Source organism: Humulus lupulus, chromosome 3 (assembly GCF_963169125.1).
Source record: "Humulus lupulus chromosome 3, drHumLupu1.1, whole genome shotgun sequence".
NCBI classification, from domain to species: domain Eukaryota; kingdom Viridiplantae; phylum Streptophyta; class Magnoliopsida; order Rosales; family Cannabaceae; genus Humulus; species Humulus lupulus.
This window is the reverse complement of record NC_084795.1, coordinates 70,025,196-70,046,796: the sequence shown is the minus strand read 5'-3', so window position 1 is coordinate 70,046,796 and position 21,601 is coordinate 70,025,196. Positions and strand designations below refer to the sequence as shown.

The 21,601-nt window shown below is 30.4% G+C and overlaps 1 protein-coding gene across 1 annotated transcript; it reads left to right on the top strand.

The window, feature by feature from the left end:
* Positions 1-4,063: 4,063 nt before the first annotated feature.
* On the top strand, positions 4,064-4,826 carry LOC133824333 (uncharacterized). The gene is made up of 2 exons (XM_062257212.1): positions 4,064-4,661; positions 4,801-4,826. Exons 1-2 carry the CDS (start codon positions 4,064-4,066, stop codon positions 4,824-4,826), a joined length of 624 nt encoding a protein of 207 aa, XP_062113196.1.
* Positions 4,827-21,601: the final 16,775 nt, after the last annotated feature.

Here is a 21,601-nt window from a genome sequence, read left to right as displayed (position 1 = left end):
AAATTGAAGAAAAGGGATGAAAAGAATGGAAGGATTATAGCATTGAGAATATACTTACTAAAAACTTATGTGCAAGTTCTTAGATTTCCTAACCAAAATAAAGAATAAGGTTAGAATGAGTAGAAGACTATGAGAACTTAAAGAACATAATACAGAAATGGACTAGAGTTTGGAAATACCTTGAAGACTTATATGATCAATCTAAACCTTTCACCGAAATGTGTATAGAACCTTACTTCCCCAAGTGTTTGATAAGCTTATAATGATCAAGCTTATAATTCCCAACCCAAGTGTTTACACTCTCACACTCACCTAGCAACTTGCAGCCTCTGAACTTAGAGTAATAGATGAATAAATGGCTGGGTACTAGGTCCTATTTATAGAGTTTAGGAATGAAAAGATCTCATTTAACTTGAATAAAAATAATGGCTTTTTAAGTGAAAATAATTTGAATTATCGTTCAGCAGAGGCTGAAGACTCGTTCAGAAAGGTGCTGGACTTATCAAGAGGTTGAAGGTTTGAATGGAGAACGATTTCGAAAACTTTCAAAATATGCTGAGAGGGGCGATAAATCGCCTGGGCCAGTATGTCCGAGGCAATCGTGCATCGTTTCGGGTTTTTCGTATCTTCGTGCTGCGATATATCGCCCCCTATAGCTGCGATATATCGGCATACGCTGATTATTTAAACACGAAATTACACATTTTTAACTTAATTTGAATTGAGTAAACAGCCTTGACTAAGTCCTCTAACGTTTTCAAAGCTGCTGACTGACCTTAGAGTATTCAAATTTTAGCCTTAATAAATTTAATCCTCAAAATACTTAATCATTAATAAACGCACACATAACATGTGCTATTATCTTATTGGTTCTTATCTAAACCTTATAGTATAATAAATATTATCCTCAATATCAGTCATATTAATCAAACCTTAGGTTAAAATTAATATTCTTAAACTATAGGTTAAACTTAGAAAATCTACAAGTACTACTATGAGTGTCCAAATAAATCCCGGTCTGAACCAAAAATCCACAGTTATAAAGATAATACTATTATGACTATTATACTACTATCTAACTTAGCTAAGTAAAGTTCTTGGACTCTACACAGGGGGTGGCAATTAAGCCTCGGACAAAAGTCTTTCATACACCGGACATCAACTTAGGTCCGTCATAAAATTTTGGCAACCAAGCCTACCGGACGTAAGTCCGTCATACATCATTGGACACCTTAGGTCTAGACACACTTACCCCTTTATTGTACCTGAAATGTTAGGTCATACAAAACATAAACTAGATCATAAACTTAACTACCTAATTTTCCTTACCAAAATTAGAATATTGGACACAAGAGCGGGATTGGAAACTCCTAAAACCAAACATAAAAAAAAAACCATAAGTCCTCTAGAGAAAGAAGATGAAAAGAAATTCTAAACCATTGGAATAAAGACTTACCAAAAACCTTAAGTTTGAACACCTAACCAAAAGTCATTATAACGAGTTAGGATTTGAAGAAAATGAAAGAATAAGAAGAATGGAAATGGACTAAACCTGAAGATTAACGGTACCTTAGATAGCTTAGAGCTTCGATCTATACCTTAAACATCGAAATCACACAAAAGCTTACTTCCCAAGTGTTTATAAAAGCTTTAGATTTGAAAGCTTTAACCCCAAAACCCTAGTGTTTCTCTCTAGAACGAACTTAGCATCTTGGAGGCTCTGAACTGTGTTTGAAAGATGAAAAAAATGGCTAAGTGAAGGGTCCTATTTATAGAGTTCAATGAGTGAAACTAACTCCTTTTTAAAATGAATAAATAAATGATTAAAAAATACATTTTTCACACAACAGATGTAGAGTCCAAGAACTTTACTTAGCTAGTTAGATAGTAGTATAATAGTAATAATAGTATTATCTTTATGAGTGTGGATTTTTGGTTCAGACCGGGATTTATTTGGACACTCATAGTAGTACTTGTAGATTTTCTAAGTTTAACCTATAGTTTAAGAATATTAATTTTAACCTAAGGTTTGATTAATATGACTGGTATTGAGGGTAATATTTATTATATTATAAGGTTTAGATAAGACCCAATAAGATAATAGCACATGTCATGTGAATATTTAATAATGATTAAGTATTTTTGGGGAATAAATCTATTAAGGTTAAAATTTGAATACCCTAGGGTCAGTCAGCAGCTTTGAAAACGTTAGAAGGCTTAGTCAAGGTTGTTTACTCAATTTAAATTAAGCTAAAAATGTGTAATTTCGTGTTTAAATATTCAGCGTATGCCGATATATCGCAGCTATAGGGGCGATATATCGCAGCACGAAGATACGAAAAACACAAAACGTTACACGATTGCCTCGGGCATACTGGCCCAGGTGATATATCGCCTACAGGGGGCGATATATCGCCTCTCTCAGCATATTTTGAAAGTTTTCAAAAACGTTCTCCATTCAAACCTTCAACCTCTTGATAAGTCCAGCATCTTTTTGAATGAGTCTTCAGCCTCTGCTGAACGATAATTCAAATGTTTTTCACTTAAAAAGCCATTATTTTTATTCAAGTTAAATGAAGATCTTTTCATTCCTAAACTCTATAAATAGGACCTAGTACCCAACCATTTATTCATCTATTACTCTAAGTTTAGAGGCTGCAAGTTGCTAAGTTAGTGTGAGAGTGTAAACACTTGGGTTGGGAATTATAAGCTTGATCACTATAATCATACCAAACACTTGGGAAGTAAGGTTCTATTCACATTTCGGTTCAAGGTGTAGATTGGTCATAGAAGTATTCAAGGTATCCCAATCTCTAGTTCATTTTTGTATTATTTTCTTTAAAGTTCTCATAGTCTTCTACTCATATTCTAACCTTATTCCTATTCTTGGTTAGGAAATCTAGGTTCTTGAGCACAAGGTTTTTGGTAAGTATATTTTGATAGTATAGTTCCCTCATCACTTTCATCCCTTTTTCTTCAATATACTCACCCTATTACAAATGGTTTTTAGGAGTGTTCCAAGGTCCCAAATCAGTTCTCATATCCCGGCTATTTTGGTAAGGAAAATAGGATAGGATCAACAGAATAAGAAGAAGAAAATGAAAAGGGAGAGGCATATATTAAGTTATTAGAACAAATATTAATACTGTACTTAAATTGATTGTTCAGTTGTTAGTGATCATGCTCATGATTTGGTGGTTAATCTCCACGACAAGATAGAGACTTCATTTTGGATGTTTTGTTATTCCAATATTTGTATTGGATACACATTTTCTTTTGAACTCTATTATTTGCTTTTGAATACACACTAAAATTAATTCTAAGTCTTTAACCATAAATGTTGTTTTTTTTTATTACCTTTCGAGATTGAATGGTCAAGTTGAGGTCTTGAAAAATATGAACATTTTGTCTATGAATACTTGTTTCTTACTTTTCATTTGTTCAAGTACTTTTATTATGCAAAATAAAGAAAAATTGAGTAGCTCAAATCATTGTATGTCCTTCTATATGTGCTTTAATTTTGATATTTTTCTACTAGCAAATTTTTTATTATTGTTTATGTTTCATGGCATCTGTTTTGATTGAGCAATATTTATTCAGTAATGTTAGATACATATTTATTATTATTGTTATTTTTTTATTAATTGTTTCTTTTTGTTTATGCATATTTCAGAAATGTCTTCCAAATCTTCAATTAACACAGATAAGAAATCATTATCAATTGTTCATCCAAAATCAAACGAAATGTTTCAAGTAAGTATTTTTTTTGGTTTTTTACGTATTTAAAAGTTTTATCATCTGTAAATTTATTTATTTTTTAAAAAAATTTTGTTGCTATTAATACTTCTTTCTATAATTAACAAATGTTTTTCATTTTCATTTATTTGTGCAGTATTTAAATGAAGATAAATTACTTTTTGTGCATTCCAATATTTGAGCTCAATGCTATTGGAGTGATATTGGATGCATACAAAGTTTTCTCAGTAATGAAGAAGTACAACAGCTAAAACAATCTTGCCTTGGGTTCATTCTAGATTTGGATGCATTGCTTGAACCATCGCATATGATATTGCATTATCTTCTTCTACATGAGGATGGCAGCTCTAATGGGAATGAGCTTCATCTAAATTTTGGAGGTAACAAAACAAAATTTGGCATTGAAGAATTTGGAATTATAACAAGTTTAAATTGCAATGAAATTCATGTTGACATGGGGGTTAGCAATGATAATAATCGATTACTTGTTAAATATTTCGGTGGAAAATCATCAATATCTAGAAATGAGTTGAAAGATTTCGTTAAATCTAGAAAGATAGATATTGATGCTGAGGATGCTGTGAGATTAGTGAAAGTATATATTGTAGAAAATATATTAGGTAGTAAAAGAGGAGATAGGTTAGTAGACAATTTTGTCATGAGTTTAGTAGATGATGATCAAAAGTTTGAGGCATATCCTTGGGGTCGCCGATCTTTTAACGAAACTATAAAATATCTCACAAGCGCCCTAGATTCATCAAAGACAGGATATGAGCTATGTGGCTTCCCTATAGCCTTCCAAGTTTGGGGTTTTGAGGTTATTCCTTTGTTGGCCTCATCGTTTGCAATTCATGTTGGTTCAAAGTTCCCCAGAATTTTGAACTGGAAGACAGGGAAGAAGAGTTGTCATTTAAAGACAATTTGGAATAAAGTTTTTAAAAAATCAAAGGTAAAAAATTTGTTTTTATTTCTTATTGTTTTTAACTTTCTCTCTTATTTTTTAGAATTGTTGTATTAATTTTTTTTATTTTGTTTTATGTATAGGTTTATGCTCCTTTAAACTTTTCTAATGATGAAAGAAATTCATTTCATCATGCTATGCTTTGTGTCTCTTCAACTTCTAAAAGAGGGAGAGAAGAAGATTATCATAATTCGAAAACCAAAAAGACAAAAAGTTATAGTTCAAGTAGTTCTAATGAAGAAATTATTTCTTTGTTGAAGGTTCGTTTTTTTTTTGTTTAGTTTGCATTTTGAAAATATGTTGTTTGCAATTTCTTATATATTTTAGTTTTTTCTGTGTTATTTATTATATATTTCTGCCCTTTTCAGGAAATGAAAGAAGATAATATTTCTATGTTTAAGGTTCGTTTTTTATTGTTTCCAACTTTTGTCCTTGTTTTTGTTTTTTGTCTAGTTTGCATTTTGAAAATATGTTGTTTACAATTTCTTATATATTTTAGTTTTTCCTGTGTTGTTCATTATATATTTTTGTCCTTCTAATTTTTTTCAGGAAATGAAAGAAGAAAATATTTCCTTGTTGAAGGTTCGTTTTTTATTGTTTTCAGCTTATGTATTTGTTTTTGTTTTTTGTATTGTTTGCATTTTGAAAATATGTTGTTTACAATTTCTTATATATTTTAGTTTTTCCTGTGTTGTTCATTATATATTTTTGCCCTTCTAATTTTTTTCAGGAAATGAAAGAAGAAAATATTTCTTTGTTGAAGGTTTGTTTTTTACTGTTTCCAGCTTATGTATTTGTTTTTGTTTTTTTGTATAGTTTGCATTTTTAAAATATGTTGTTTACAATTCCTTATATATTTTAGTTTTTCCTGTGTTGTTCATTATATATTTTTGCCCTTCTAATTTTTTTCAGGAAATGAAAAAAGAAAATATTTGTTTGTTGAAGGTTCGTTTTTTACTGTTTCCAGCTTATGTCTTTGTTTTTGTTTTTTGTATAGTTTTCATTTTGAAAATATGTTCTTTACAATTCCTTATATATTTTAGTTTTTTATGTCTTGTTCATTATATATTTTTTCCCTTCTAATTTTTTTTTCAGGAAATCAAAGAAGATCATATTGTAATGAAAAAAGATATTGCTGATATGAAAACAAAGATGAATGACATTGAGGAGGGAATGAAACGTTTCTTTGATTTTATGGAGGTTTTTATGAAGAAACATGATGCAAAGAAGGAAGTTCCTGGTGAAGGGCAAGGAGAAGGAGAAGAGGAGAAGGTGAAGAACAAAGATCAGAAGTCTTCTTCTCAAGAGGAGAAATTCTTATTTGAAGATGATTTGCATCAAAGTATGAATGACTTCAACACTGTAGAATGTGTTGCTCCTTTAGCAATTATCCCGGTATGATTTTTAATCTATCTTTGAATTGAAAAACCTTTTATTATTTTGTGTTTTATCTTTTTACAAAATGTTTGTTTATTTTTCTTAAGTTGTCTGTCTAATTCTTATTTTTAGGTTTCCAATGTCGAACCAATACAAAATGATCTTGAAGAATTTTCAACAAATAAATTTGATATTGGCCATGACAAAGATTTTGAGACCACTCCAACTTTTAATATTTTATCCCAATCATCAAATGACAATCATGAGGTTAAGAAAAAATACTCAAGAAAGAAAAGGGAAAGGAAACCAAATAAATTTGTTTCTTCTCCATATACTCATAATTTGTCAGCAATTGTTTTTGGTTTGTCCAATGAACGAAGAAAAAAGAAAGAACATTTCATTGGACGATTTCCTTTCGAGAGCGAATTTGATGATATGCCTTCAACGGAGTTGGAAGAAAGATTCATGTCATGGTACAAGCTTGGCCTTAAGAAGTATAGGTAAATTGGTTTACTTATTGAGTATTTACGTTAATTATATTGTTTTATATATTAATACCATTTGTTTTTGTTTTGTTTTTTTTAGGTCTAAAAAAGAACCCTTCCATCCATTTTATGCAACAATGCCTGGGTTTGTATATGGCGATCAATACATTAATTATAATAAGTGGTTCTATGATCTATATGACAAGAATGGCCTCCTTGATGATAGTGTAAGATTAATTTTTTTTTATCTTGTTTTATACTTTATGAAAATTTGTATTCTTTTTTATACTTTTTATGATTTTTCTTGTCCTTTGTTTTTTCTTATTGCAGCATATTTCAATATCACTTTATTATTTGAGAAGGAAGGCTATTTGTCATACTTGCTTGCCTTCATTTCAAAACTGTACTACATCGGACTATATTTTTGATGCATTTCTTAGGCAAGTAACAGTTAGTGAAGAAGAAATAGAAAATTATAATTGGAATAAGGAAGTGATTATAATAGATAGAATATTTGGCAAATCAATGTCGTGTGGGAAGTCATGGTTAGAAGTCGATTTTGTATATCTGCCATTTTTTATTTTAGGTGAAACTCACCTAAATCATTGGTGCTTAGGTGTTCTTGACATTGATAAAAGAAAAATCTGTATTTATGATTCTTACTACCAAGATGGTGAAGAAAGCGTAAGAAATCATGTAAAGAAATATTGCCAACTTCTTCCGTATATTTTCGAATTTTTACGTTTCCATGAAAAAAGAAAAGGATATACTTCAGGTTGTGAGGAGTTCGAGTATTCATGGGTACAATGTCCATTTCAAGTTAATATGTAAGTTTTAAATTATAAATTACTTTTATTAATTGTGGTTTTTATTTATTATTAAAAATCTTCTGATATGATTTTATTTTTTATGTTTGCAGGACTGATTGTGGGATTTATCTCATAAAGTTCGTTGAATTACTGATGGCGGGGAAATCAGTTTTTGAAATTGGACCAGATAATGCATTTTCTATGCGGAAGAAAATGGCAATAGAATTGTGGATTCATGGTAACGTCAAGCACATGAATGAAGGATATGAAACTCCCACTAATGATGTATGCATACATTAATTATAGAAATGCACCATTGGTTTTAATTTCAAAGATTATAGATTTTAGAGTTTTTCATTTTGCTAAAACTTAGAGCTTTTTAATTTCAACATGTAAATAAACAAAACAAAAAATTCTTATAGTAATTCAATGGAAAATTTTGCCTATTTATCTTTCATTGAAAAGTATAATTGCTGTTTATTAATTGTTTCTGAAAAAATATAATTATCTATTATAATTAAAGTATAATGTTTGAAATTCAAACCACTTGACAAAAAATGTTGAACCACACGGCTAAATGGCATCAAATTTTGAAGCGCAAGGCTAAATGACATCAAATTTAATCCAAGATTTATAATTTTTTATCAATTAAGCTCCTTTTGTAATCCAAGTATCTTTTAACCCCCAATGTTTTTCATTTAAACCCCTAAGCTTTAAGTTTAAACCACTTTTGCCTAAAAATGTTGAAACACAAGGCTAAATGGCTTCAAATTTTGAACCATAATTTATAAAAAAAAAATTCCATTAAGCTCTAATTATAATTCAAGTCTATTTTAAACCACAATGTCTTAAATTTAAACCATTAAGCTTTAAATTGAAACCCCTAAGCTTTAAATTTAAACCACTTGCCTAAATATTTAAACCGCAAGCCTTAAATGACTTAAACTATGAACCATTAATCTTAAATAGCAATTAAAATTTAATCCACAAGGTTTAAGTTTTAATCCTTTAGGCTTAAATCATAATAATAATAATCTAATTAACAATTTCATTCAAAGTTTAAATCCTTAGCCTTTAAATTTAAGTAAATAGGCTTAAATTTTAATCCAAGTTTCTTTATTTGTCAAAAATTTAGAGCTCATGTTCTGATTGGCAATGAAAAAAAAATTATATTAATAGAAGTTATATGCTCTGTGCGTCGCGGCCCTAATAAAATAGTGCCGCGGCGCACAAAGAAAACAAAATCCACTCTGTCTTTTTTTCCCTGGGCGCCGCGGCTCTGATGTTTCATAGTGTCTGTGCGTCGCGGCGCAACCCCTAAGCTTTAAACCACAATATTTTCAATTTAAACCACTAAGTTTTAAATTTAAACCCCTAAGCTTTAAAGTTAAACCACTTGCTTAAAATTTTAAACCACAATATAAATGGCATCAAATTTTGATCCCTAATGCTAAATGGCATCACGAATTTTGATCCACAAGGCTAATTGGCATCAAATTTAAACCAAAATTTATAAATTTTAATCCATTAAGTTCTATTTATAATCCAAGTCTCTTTAAACCACTAAGTATTAAACTTAAACCGTTAATCTTTAAATTGAAGCCACTTGCTTAAGAATTTAAGCCACAAACCAAATGGAATAAAATTTTGAACCCCTAGGCTAAATGACATCAAATTTTCAACCACATACATAAATGACATAAACTTTTGAACCAAAATTTATGAATTTTTATCCATTCAGCTCTATTTATAATCCAAGTCTCTTTAAACCACAATATTTTAAATTTAAACCCCTAAGCATTAAATTTAAACCCCTAAGCTTTAAATTTAAACCACTTGCTTAAAATTTTAAACCACAATATAACTGGCATCAAATTTTGATCCCTCATGCTAAATGGCATCACGAATTTTGATCCACAAGGCTAATTGGCATCAAATTTAAACCAAAATTTATAAATTTTAATCCATTAAGTTCTATTTATAATCCAAGTCTCTTTAAACAACAATGTTTTTAATTTAAAACCCTAAGCTTTAAATTTGAACATCTTTTCTAAAAATTTAAACTACAATCCAAATCGAATCAAATAATGAACCCCAACGCTAAATGACATCAAATTTAAACCACAATCTATAAATTGTTATCAAATAAGCTCTTTTCATAATCCAAGTCTTTCTTAAACCTCAATGTTCTACATTTAAACCCATAAGCTTTAAGTTTAAACCACTTGACAAAAAATGTTGAACCACACGGCTAAATGGCATCAAATTTTGAAGCGCAAGGCTAAATGACATCAAATTTAATCCAAGATTTATAATTTTTTATCAATTAAGCTCCTTTTGTAATCCAAGTATCTTTTAACCCCAATGTTTTTCATTTAAACCCCTAAGCTTTAAGTTTAAACCACTTTTGCCTAAAAATGTTGAAACACAAGGCTAAATGGCTTCAAATTTTGAACCATAATTTATAAAAAAAAAAATTCCATTAAGCTCTAATTATAATTCAAGTCTATTTTAAACCACAATGTCTTAAATTTAAACCATTAAGCTTTAAATTGAAACCCCTAAGCTTTAAATTTAAACCACTTGCCTAAATATTTAAACCGCAAGCCTTAAATGACTTAAACTATGAACCATTAATCTTAAATAGCAATTAAAATTTAATCCACAAGGTTTAAGTTTTAATCCTTTAGGCTTAAATCATAATAATAATAATCTAATTAACAATTTCATTCAAAGTTTAAATCCTTAGCCTTTAAATTTAAGTAAATAGGCTTAAATTTTAATCCAAGTTTCTTTATTTGTCAAAAATTTAGAGTTCATGTTCTGATTGGCAATGAAAAAAAAAATTATATTAATAGAAGTTATATGCTCTGTGCGCCGCGGCCCTAATAAAATAGTGTCGCGGCGCGCAGAGAAAACAAAATCCACTCTGTCTTTTTTTCCCTGGGCGCCGCGACTCTGATGTTTCATAGTGTCTGTGCGTCGCGGCGCAACCCCTAAGCTTTAAACCACAATATTTTCAATTTAAACCACTAAGTTTTAAATTTAAACCCCTAAGCTTTAAAGTTAAACCACTTGCTTAAAATTTTAAACCACAATATAAATGGCATCAAATTTTGATCCCTAATGCTAAATGGCATCACGAATTTTGATCCCCAAGGCTAATTGGCATCAAATTTAAACCAAAATTTATAAATTTTAATCCATTAAGTTCTATTTATAATCCAAGTCTCTTTAAACCACTAAGTATTAAACTTAAACCGTTAATCTTTAAATTGAAGCCACTTGCTTAAGAATTTAAGCCACAAACCAAATGGAATAAAATTTTGAACCCCTAGGCTAAATGACATCAAATTTTCAACCACATACATAAATGGCATAAACTTTTGAACCAAAATTTATGAATTTTTATCCATTCAGCTCTATTTATAATCCAAGTCTCTTTAAACCACAATATTTTAAATTTAAACCCCTAAGCATTAAATTTAAACCCCTAAGCTTTAAATTTAAACCACTTGCTTAAAATTTTAAACCACAATATAAATGGCATCAAATTTTGATCCCTCATGCTAAATGGCATCACGAATTTTGATCTACAAGGCTAATTGGCATCAAATTTAAACCAAAATTTATAAATTTTTATCCATTAAGATATATTTATAATCCAAGTCTCTTTATCCAACAATGTTTTTAATGTAAACCCCTAAGCTTTAAATTTGAACAACTTTTCTAAAAATTTAAACTACAATCCAAATCGAATCAAATATTGAACCCCAACACTAAATGACATCAAATTTAAACCTCAATCTATAAATTGTTATCAAATAAGCTCTTTTTATAATTATATGTGTGTTGATCTAAAATATTGGTTTATGTTATAAAACTGTTTACTTGATCAAACTCATTTTATATTGTGTGAGCATTGTTAAGTTATTCTCTATAAAGAAAAGAGAGCCGCGACTCGCTAAAATTGCAATTAGTTTGCTGTCGCTGAGCGCCGCGGCGCCAAATTGCAATAAAAGTTTACCTTCGCTGGGAGCCCCGACACTACATTTGCAATAACTTTCCTTGTCTGCGCGCCGCGGCTCAATAATAGAGTGCCACGGCGCGACCCCGAGCCCTCTTCTTTTTATATACTTTTCTAGATCTCATTTATTCATTATTTCAAAACATCATATTCCGTTTTAGGGTTCAATCATCTTTTCCGGGTTTACAACTTTTGTGGGCCATCTTGGAAGAAGATTTTCAAGTAAGTATATGTATTATAATTCTTATATTAAATCTTGTATGAAGAAGATTCTTTGTTTAGAAAAAATTTATGTTATGATGTTAGTTATTTTAGGGGTGTTTTGTTGTTAGTAGAGGAACTTTTATATTAGTTTAAATTGTTGTTTGTTTCTTAGTTTTTGTTGATTACTGCATTTTATGTTTAAGTTTTTGGGCATTACATTGTTGGAAATCAAGTATTGAAGGTTGTTTTATTAGTGTGCTCACCAAGTGTTTGTGAAATTGACTCAATGAGGTTCTATGTCATAATGTAATTATTTTTGGTCTCGTAATTATTTTTGGCCTAGATAGAAAAGGTTTAAAATGCAACGTTGTCGCATAAGGAAACGAAAAGAGACAAACATGTATTGAATGAGAAGAAGACATTTGAGTTTTCTAGATTATTTAAACCAAAGAAAAAAAAAATTAAAAAAATTGTTTGATTGAATCGTATAAAACAACATATATGATATGAGACTGTGAGTATTATTTGAGGTTGCTATAGAATCTCTTTCACTGATAAATTAAAAATATTTTACATGAATATATTCTTTAAACCAAAGAAAACATTGCTTCTTTGATTTCTAAGGTTCGAAGCATTGAAACTAATAAAAAAACAAAAAAAAATGTTCGTATATTATAATGAATAATAATAAACAGTCTTTTAGTGTAGAAGCTAAGAACCCATTTCCTGTATAAAGCTGCAATAGAGAAATTAAAAACATTAGTATTTCAAAGATCAATCATGATACATAAGAATTCGTAATATATGGTCAAATTTTCAAGAATCATTCTAGCAATCTACTTTCTTTACTTCCAAATTACATTTTATGATATTTTCTAAGCAGAAGATGATAATTGTAAATTATATGAAACATAATTATGTTTAGGAGAATTATATGTTGTGAGCTCATTGATTGCTTGTAGAATTATATGTATTGGAGAATTATATGTTCTGAGCATACGATCTGTCTCCACCTTATAATTACACATTAAAGCCCATTGCTTGCTTTTTATGTCTTGGAGAATTATATGTTGTGAGCTTATTGCTTGATTTTTTGATCACCCCTAATTTTTTTTAGGCAATTCAACATTATATATATATATGAGTTATTATAAATATAAATATATGCCTATTTGATGATTATACAATGTTTTGACATCATTATTTTTGGTATTGTATTTTTTAGGTAATTTTGAAGAAATATTTTTTGTGTCTTATCTTGTGCAAATGGCTCCTAAAAAGAAATCAAAGGTATCTACTGAAGCTTCTACTTCTAGGGATACAAATCCAAAGTTTAACTCAGATAAGTTTGTTAGTGAAGAAGCTGAGAAGAGATTTGATAGTATGCGAGCAAAGAAAGTATTGGGTGAACGAGGCATGGAATTCGATTCTAGACTAAAGCATGATCCAATTTACAATAGTATTCTTGTTAATATTGAGCAGAGGGGGTGGAAGACTTTAGTTCAAGTACCTTATGGAGGAATAAAACAATTGGTAATAGAATTTTATGCTAATATTCCGGAGTGCCGCAAAAATAAATGTTTTGTTCGTGGAAAATGGGTGCCTTTCGATATTAATACTATAAATGGTATTTTCAAGTTGGTTACCTTAGATCCTGAGGAGGATGAGTATGTAAAATTTATAGAAGGACAAATTGATTTTGGTGTAGTGATAAATCGCTTGTGTAAACCAGGCTCTCAATGGGTTATGTCTAATGGGAAACCTCGACATTTGATGAAAGCAGATATGACAAAAGAAGCCACTACTTGGACTTATTTTGTGTGTGCAAATCTTCTTCCAGTTTCTCATGTATCCTCTATTACTGTTGAGCATGTACTACTTATTTATGCCATTTTGGAGGGGTACACAATTGACATTGGCAAAGTGATCAATAGTAGCCTCAAACGTTTTGGACGGGGAGGCACAACAGGAGGTTTGGGACATGCATCCACTGTTACAACGTTGTGTCAAAAAGCTGACACTCCATCATGGATAGATGATCTCCATGTTAGGGCTCTTCCTACTATTACTGCTGTTATGGTGAATGCATATGGTGAACAAACTGTTAAACGGTTAGCAAGAGCTAATTTAGCAGGTGCCATACTAGAGGAGAATGAGGAAGAAGAGATTGAATCTATGGCTGAGGATGCACATGTTCGTATCACTCCCCCTATAGATCCATATATGTAGTTCTTAGCTCAACAAAACTCTCATATCATTCAACAAAATGATTTTATATATCGGCAAAATTCGCATTTGATGCATTACTATGCCCAACGTAGTCAATATGATGCGGATCACACTACCCAGATCAACTCTTTGCTTGGGCGCTGGGACCAAAATCAACAAGATCCTATCTTCTTTCAGCAGCCACCACTTTTCCCACCATTTGATTCCCAGCCACCATATCCTCAACATCCACCGCAGCCCCCATACTAGTTTATTGGTCAGCTCGTTGATTTGTTTTATTTACTTTTTATAACTAACGTAGGTCTCTCACTTTAGATGCCTAGGAGGGCAGAAGCTAATGTAATGACCTGAATCTAATATTTATGATATGAACAATTTATGCTTGTTCTTAAATATCCTTTTTAACTGTCTAGTAACGGTTGGTCCAAAATTATCTTTCTATTTTTATCAGTTGCCAAGAAGATCAATTCCCAGAGACCCCTGAGATTTTTCCCATTCACATGTTGTGTTATTATTTTACTTCTCTTGTTAGGCCAATTCATTTTCAACTTTCTTTTTCTCTTATCTAGTAGTACTACTATACCCTTTAGTTTCAAGATTAATTAGAGTTTTGAGATACCTAGATAAACTTAATATGAATCCCAATACCAAGAGTATAGACTTATCGGTACTATGTTTTTGCTTACATAGCAAACCCGAGAACCCCTTTTTCAACCACACTCAATGCTCACAAAAGTCTCAACTAAACAATGAAGATATATGAACTAAAAACCACTAAAGATCAATGAACATACCATTGTAAAACAAAAGACAAAAGACAAGAAAGATCAGACTGATTTGAAGTCACCAAGGAACATAAGAGCTTCTGACATGCTAATATAACGACTGACAGGTCTTGAAGGCCACATTAGAAAGAGGCCTCCCAGGGTATATATATGTAACCAATGATCCACTCTGTAATGAATAACAAGTTATATTCAAAACCAAATCCATGGTTAATTTTTTCAAGTCAAGAGTTTTGAGCATGTCTTTACCATGTTTGTTGTGGCTTGAATAATCCCAATCTGTTAAGTGAATAAAAAAGCAATTCCACAAGCCATTAAAAAATCTACCAGCATGGGAGTTGAATCTGATTGCCAAAACCTTCACAAGCAAAGATTGAAATACCAAATGTATCAGTAAACAAGACAAATCCTCTACAGCAACCCCAGCAGTTGTGGGACGCATTCTTGGCCAGAGTGCAGTGATTATCAGCATCCAAACCTCACCAGATTGGGCCAAAGGCATCATAGGATTATCATGAAGACAAAACCAACATCAAGTATATACCAATATATAGCTCCCAATATGATGTAGTTCACTGCTTTAACAATTATAAAACAAAACAATTAAAGTTATAATTTACCATATTTGATGGAGTTGTCAATACCCAAGATAACCTAATTTTTATAAACATTTGTACAAAGGCAAGTTGATCAGAAACTCTTGCAGCATATGTAGTAGGAGCAGCAAAATTTTTGAGTTGAAATGATTAATTTAAGAAAAAACAAAAACAAATTATACTGAATGTATGGTTTTATCTGATTTCATTTATATATGAAACAGAGAAGAAAGATTAAAAACCCTGACATTCTCAGTGACCAAATACTCTACAGACCAAAAAGATACAATTGCAATAAAACCATACATTTATGCTTGTTCTTAAATATCCTTATACATTTATGCATGGTTGGAAGCATCATGTCATGGGGTTAGTATTCTTAGCAGATTTTTGAGTAATCTAGGAATTGAGCATTTTTAAAGCTGTCAAGTGGCTAATGAGATATTTAAAGAGTTGTTCTACTACAAGTTTAATATTGGTCCCCAAAATGATGCATCAAGTGTGATTGGCTTTGTTGAATCTGACTATGCAGCAGATTTAGACTAAAGAAGAATTCAATCTGGTTTTGTATTTCATTAAATGGCTGCACTATAGGTTAGAAAACTAATCTTTTCAATCTACTGTTGCTTTATCAGATATTTTTTGGGCCAACTTGGCCTGATGTTCTTAGCTTGGTAGTTTCTGTGTAGAGCAATAAAAGGTTGGATAACTCTTGCTTGATTGGCATGTGTTTGTTGGATGTTTTGGAAAGCTAGAAATGAAGTGTTGTGCGTGGAAAGAAGGATGACAGCAGAGGAGATAATGGCTTCTGCTAGAGCTTATTTTGATTATTGGAAGACTGCCCAACACAAGATTGAGATGGATCTGTTTGGTAGTCTCAGTGAATCTCATAAATTGGTGCAATCAATTAAAGCAGGACAAGGAAGAATCAAAATCATTGTTGATGCTGCTTTGTTTGATTTTGTTGGCTGTTTCGGTATAGGTTGGATAGCAAGGAATGAAGATGGTGAGCTGATTGAGGGTGCTAAAGAAGTGTTCAAAGGAGTTGAATCTCCCCTTATTGCTGAAGTCATTTGGCTAAAGGAAGTTCTTCACATGAAGATGATGAGCTCATCTTCTTCACATGAAGATTCATTTGAAAACGACTTCATTTGAAAACGACAAGCATTAGTTAATTGTATGAATGCAATTGTGGTCATTTTTACATGATTTGTTTTATTTACTTTTTATAACTAACCTAGGCCTCTCACTTTAGATGCCTAGGAGGGCAGAACCTAATGTAATGACCTGAATTTAATATTTATGATATGAACAATTTAGACCCCAAGTTGTGATTGGCAAAAAAAATTTGAACCACAAGGCTAAATATCATCAAATTTTGATCCACAAAGCTAAATATCATCAATTTTTGATCCATAATTTATAATTTTTATCCATTCAGCTCTATTCATAATCAAAGCCTCTTTTACCCTCAATGTTATGGATTTTAAACCATTAAGCTTTAAATTTAAACCACTAAGGTTTAAATTTAAACCGCTTGCCTAAATCTTTAAACCACAATATAAAAGGCATCAAATTTTGATCCACAAGGCTGAATGGTATATAATTTTTATTCATTAACCTTTCTTAATAATCCAAGTTTCTTTAAACCACAATAGTTTAAGTTTAAACCAGTGAGCTTTAAATTTAAACTCCTAAGCTTTAAATTTAAACCATTTGCCTAGAAATTTAAACCATAAAGCAATTGGCATCAAATTTTGAACCACAAGGCTAAATGACACCAAATTTAAATCACAATTTATAAATTTTTATCCATTAAGCTCTATTTATAATCCAAGTCTCTTTAAACCACGACCTTTTAAATTTAAACACTAAACTTTTAATTTAAACACCTATCTTTAGATTTAAACCAATTGCTTAAAAAATTTGAACCACAAGTCTAAATGCATCAAATTTTGATTTACAAGGCTAAATAGTATCAATTTTTGAACCATTATTTATAAATTTTTATCCATTAAGCTCTATTTATAATCCAAGTTTCTTTAAACCAAAATGTTTTAAATTTAAACCCCTAATTTTTAAATTTAAACGACTCCCGTAAAAATATTAACCACAAACCAAATGGCATCAAATTTTGTATCCCAAGGCTAAATGACATCACATTTAAACCACAATTTGATAATTTTTTATCTATCAAGCCTTAATTATAAATTAAGACCAATTAATCCACCATATTTTTAATTTAAACCACTAAGATTTAAATGTATACCACAAGGCTTAAAATTTAAAGCACTTGCCTGAAAATTTAAACCACAAGACTTGGATAGCTTAAAACATGAGCCTAATGGTTTAAAATTTAGGCAACAATTTACAATTTTTTTATGCTTTTAAGCTTAAATTATAAACCTTGTATCTTTAAACCCCTAGGTTTGAAATTTAAATCACGAGGCTTGAAATTTGAACCACTTGCCTTAAAATTTAAACCCCTAATCTTAAATGGCATCCAAATTTAATCCTCAAAGTTTAAGTTATAATCATTTAGGCTTATATCATAAACATTGTCTTTTTAACCATTATGTTTAAAATTTAAACCAACACCCTTTAAATTTAAAACATATTTTTTTATTAGTTAAAAATTTAGACCCCAAGTTGTGATTGGCAAAAAAAAAAAAAAAAAATTATATATTTTGTTATATGTGTTCACTGTGCGCCGCGGCCCATATATTTTCGAGCCGCGACGCACAGCTACATAAAATTGCTTTATTTTTAACCCACCGGCGCGCTGCAGCTCTAGCCTTCCTTTTTATGCGCGCCGCGGCGCGATGATTAGATCAAAAACCCGCGGCACATTCTTCACATGCCCAAAGTGTGTTGTATTATAACCCCTTACGTATTTGTATTATTATTATATTTTCAGTGTTTTCACAAACCCAAGTTCAGTGTTTTCCCAAATCATTCTTAGCTCTAAACTCATTATCTTCTTCTCCATTTTCAACATTTCATTTATAGCTTTGGTTTGACCCTCCCTTTATGAGGACAACCATTCTTTTTTTTATCGTCCATATTCGAAGCTATTAGAGGATTTTGAGCTGAAGTTGAGCTTCTAACAAGGTATTTTCAATGTTTTCTTGCAAATTTATTCTGTGTTTTTTTTTGCAATCTTAACTGAAAATTAAAATTTAACAATGTTAATAGATGCAAGTAACTGTAAAATATATTCTGTTTTTTTTTTTCGTTGTATATATATATATATATGTATTCATTGTTTCACTTAACTTATCCATGCATCCAATAATGATTATTTTAATGCTTTGATTTTAGTTCATTATCATGCATTGTATCTGTTTGACAAAATACTTCAACTGAAATTCAATTGTATAGTATTAAGAATAAGGATTTTATTACTCTTTTGTTGAATTGATTTTCATGCCTTGTAAGTGTTTGACAAAATGTCTTAACTAAATTGCAGTTTGTATAATCCTGAGAATATGCGATTTTGATTCAATATTATTATATTTATAGGACATTAAATTCCATGATTAAATGTATGAAAATGTCTTCAATATTATGTGTTTTGTTTGTTCTTTTTATATATATATATATATTTTAAAGCTGGAATTGTTATTTTAAAAACATGTTGTTTATATCTTTTGCTTGTTTTTTATGTAAGATATGGCAAAGAAAGCTCGTATCACGAAGAAGAATAGGAAATCAGGTTATTATCATAAAAAATTGAATTTTTTCAAGGTAATTTTACATTGTTTATATATGTTTCTTTTTTTGCTTTAAAAAATAAAAGAAGATAATGTTTTCGATTTAATTATTTGTTTTCTATTTTTTTTTATTTTTATGTGCAGAATTTAAGTCCAAATAAGCTGATTTTTGCTAAGAATCAAATGAAAGTTAATTTTCAAGATCATCAACTCAATTTCCGTTGTATCGAGAATTCTCTAACTGATGCTCAATTTGAAAAGTTAAAGGATTCATGCTTGGGATTTCTCTTAGATATTAATAGTAACCTAAAAGTTTGTTCCATGATTGTTCATTCTCTAATTCTTCATGAGGAGGGTAGCTCTAGTAGACAAGACATCCAAATGATCTTTGGAGGGAAAAGAGCAAAGTTTGGAATTGAAGAATTTGCTCTAATAACTGGTCTAAATTGTTCCCAGCTTCCTACTGATGTTGATCATAGTGTTCAACCCAATAGATTAATAGAAAAGTACTTCTCTGGGAAATCATCAATCTCAAGAAATGACTTGAAAAACCTTCTCATGTCTTCAAAAATAGATGACGAAGATGCCGTTAAGATAGCTAAAGTACATATTGTGCAAAACATTTTAGAAAGTAAAAGAGGTGACAGGTTTGTTGATGATTTTGTTTTGAAATTGGTTGATGATGAACAAAAGTTTGAGAATTATCCATGGGGTCGTCGTTCGTTCAATGAAACTATTGGGAGTATTTCAAGTGTTTTGGATTTGCAAAAAAACAATTATGAGTTGTGCGGCTTCCCTGTGGCTTTCCAAGTGTGGGGTTATGAGGTTATTCCATCATTGGGATCTTTGTTTGGCGCTCGTGTAAGTTCAAAAATCCTTAGAATCTTAAATTGGAAGTCAACTAAAGTGAACAATCTCCGATCAATTTGGTCTAAAGTTTTCCAAAAATCAAAAGTACGTATTCATATATATATTTATATTTTTAGTATTGTTCTTCAATTAATTTCAATTGTTGTACTGTTAACAATTTTGTTTTGTTCATTGATTTTCTTATTTTTATGTATATAGGTTGATTATGTTTGTTTGTCTCCATCTAGAGCGGAAAAAGAGTCATTACACCTTAATGGTATGTTTACTGACACAGTAATTCTTGAAAGAGGAATATACATGGATGCAAACAATCCCCCCTCAATGATGAGTAACAAGACAAAAAGTAGCTCAATTGATGAAGAAATTATTTCAATATTGAAGGTATATTTATATTATCTACTATTTTTTCATAATTTAATAATGTATGTTCTTTTTTTTTTTCATTTTTGTTTAGGACTTGCGGTTTATATTTTAGTATATTTTGTTTTCTCTTTTTTTTTTTTCTAATTTGTTCTGTCACCTATGAGGTTTTTTCCTAGGAGCTCAAAGAGGAGATCATTGAAATAAAAAAAGATATTGTTGAAATTAAAAGTGGAATTGGTCAGATTAATATATGCATGGCACAAATTGATGAGAGAACGAAAGATACAGATGCCATGAAGAAACAAATAGAAGATTATGAACAACTAATTAAGAAATTTGTGAAACAAAATGATTTAAAGAAATGCATACATGAAGAAGGAGAACAAGTGAAAGAGAGAAGCAAAAAATGTTTGAAATATGTGCAAGATTCCAAAGTTTCAGAGAAAACTATAAAGTTATCTGCTCAAGAGGATTTGCAAGCATGCATAAATGATTTGTTAAGTGGTGAAATACTTCTAAGTAGTCCTGAATGTGTTCCTCAACCAAAGGTACAAATTTAAAATATTATCTATTTTTCAATAAAGTTTTGTGTTAATTTTCATTTAATTATCATGTTCTTAACTTTCATCTTTTATTATTTGAAGGAATGCATGGATTTTGCAAGCAATGCCCCTATTGAACAAAGAGAAAATTATAATAAGAGGAGCATACATGGCAAGCAACCACCAAATATTTCTAAAATTTTAGAGAAAATAAAAAAACCTTCTACACTGTTGAGATCAACTGGCGAGATTGTTCCTAGCAATCCAAAATGCATTCCTCCTTCTCTGTCAATTGTAAAAAGTGCCCCACAAGTATAAACTTTGAATTTGATGATACTTGCATAAACATGTATTAATTTTTTTTTTTTTTTAATTGTAGTTGCTGATTTTTTTGATATGTAGGTTGTCAATGAAAAATTCTATCAAAAGGAAGAAAATATTGCAAAGAACTTTAGAGGAACAGAAGAACAAAAAGAAGTAAAAGAAGTGAAGCAAATGAAAAGTGATCATGATGATTCAAGTGCAATCATGGCTTCCCCACCATCCATGACAACTATTGTGGAACCAAGTGAATTGCTTTGTTCTTCTGTGAACTCTACAGAAGCAAAGAATACTTGTCATTTCTTAGGCATATTTCCATTTGAGAGTGAATATGAAGTTATGCCTGTTCCAGAAGCAATTTCGTTTTTCTTGGAGTGGTACACTCATGGTATGAATAAGAAAAGGTAAATGAATTGTCTTTGTGTTTTCTTTTCAATTTTTTTTATTATTTTATATATATCTTTTTATAAATGTTTGTTGATTTTGTAGAAGTAAATCATCTCCATATGCTGCATTTCATGCCAAATTAAAATCACCTTTATCATTGGGAGGAATAGAAATTG

Excerpts from the sequence above, each read along its gene's own strand:
- LOC133824333 (XM_062257212.1), top strand. The coding sequence starts at position 4,064 with ATGATATTGCATTATCTTCTTCTACATGAGGATGGCAGCTCTAATGGG. Across the intron at positions 4,662-4,800 it reads GAAGACAGGGAAGAAGAGTT|GTTTATGCTCCTTTAAACTT; the intron begins GTCATTTAAAGA and ends TTTTATGTATAG.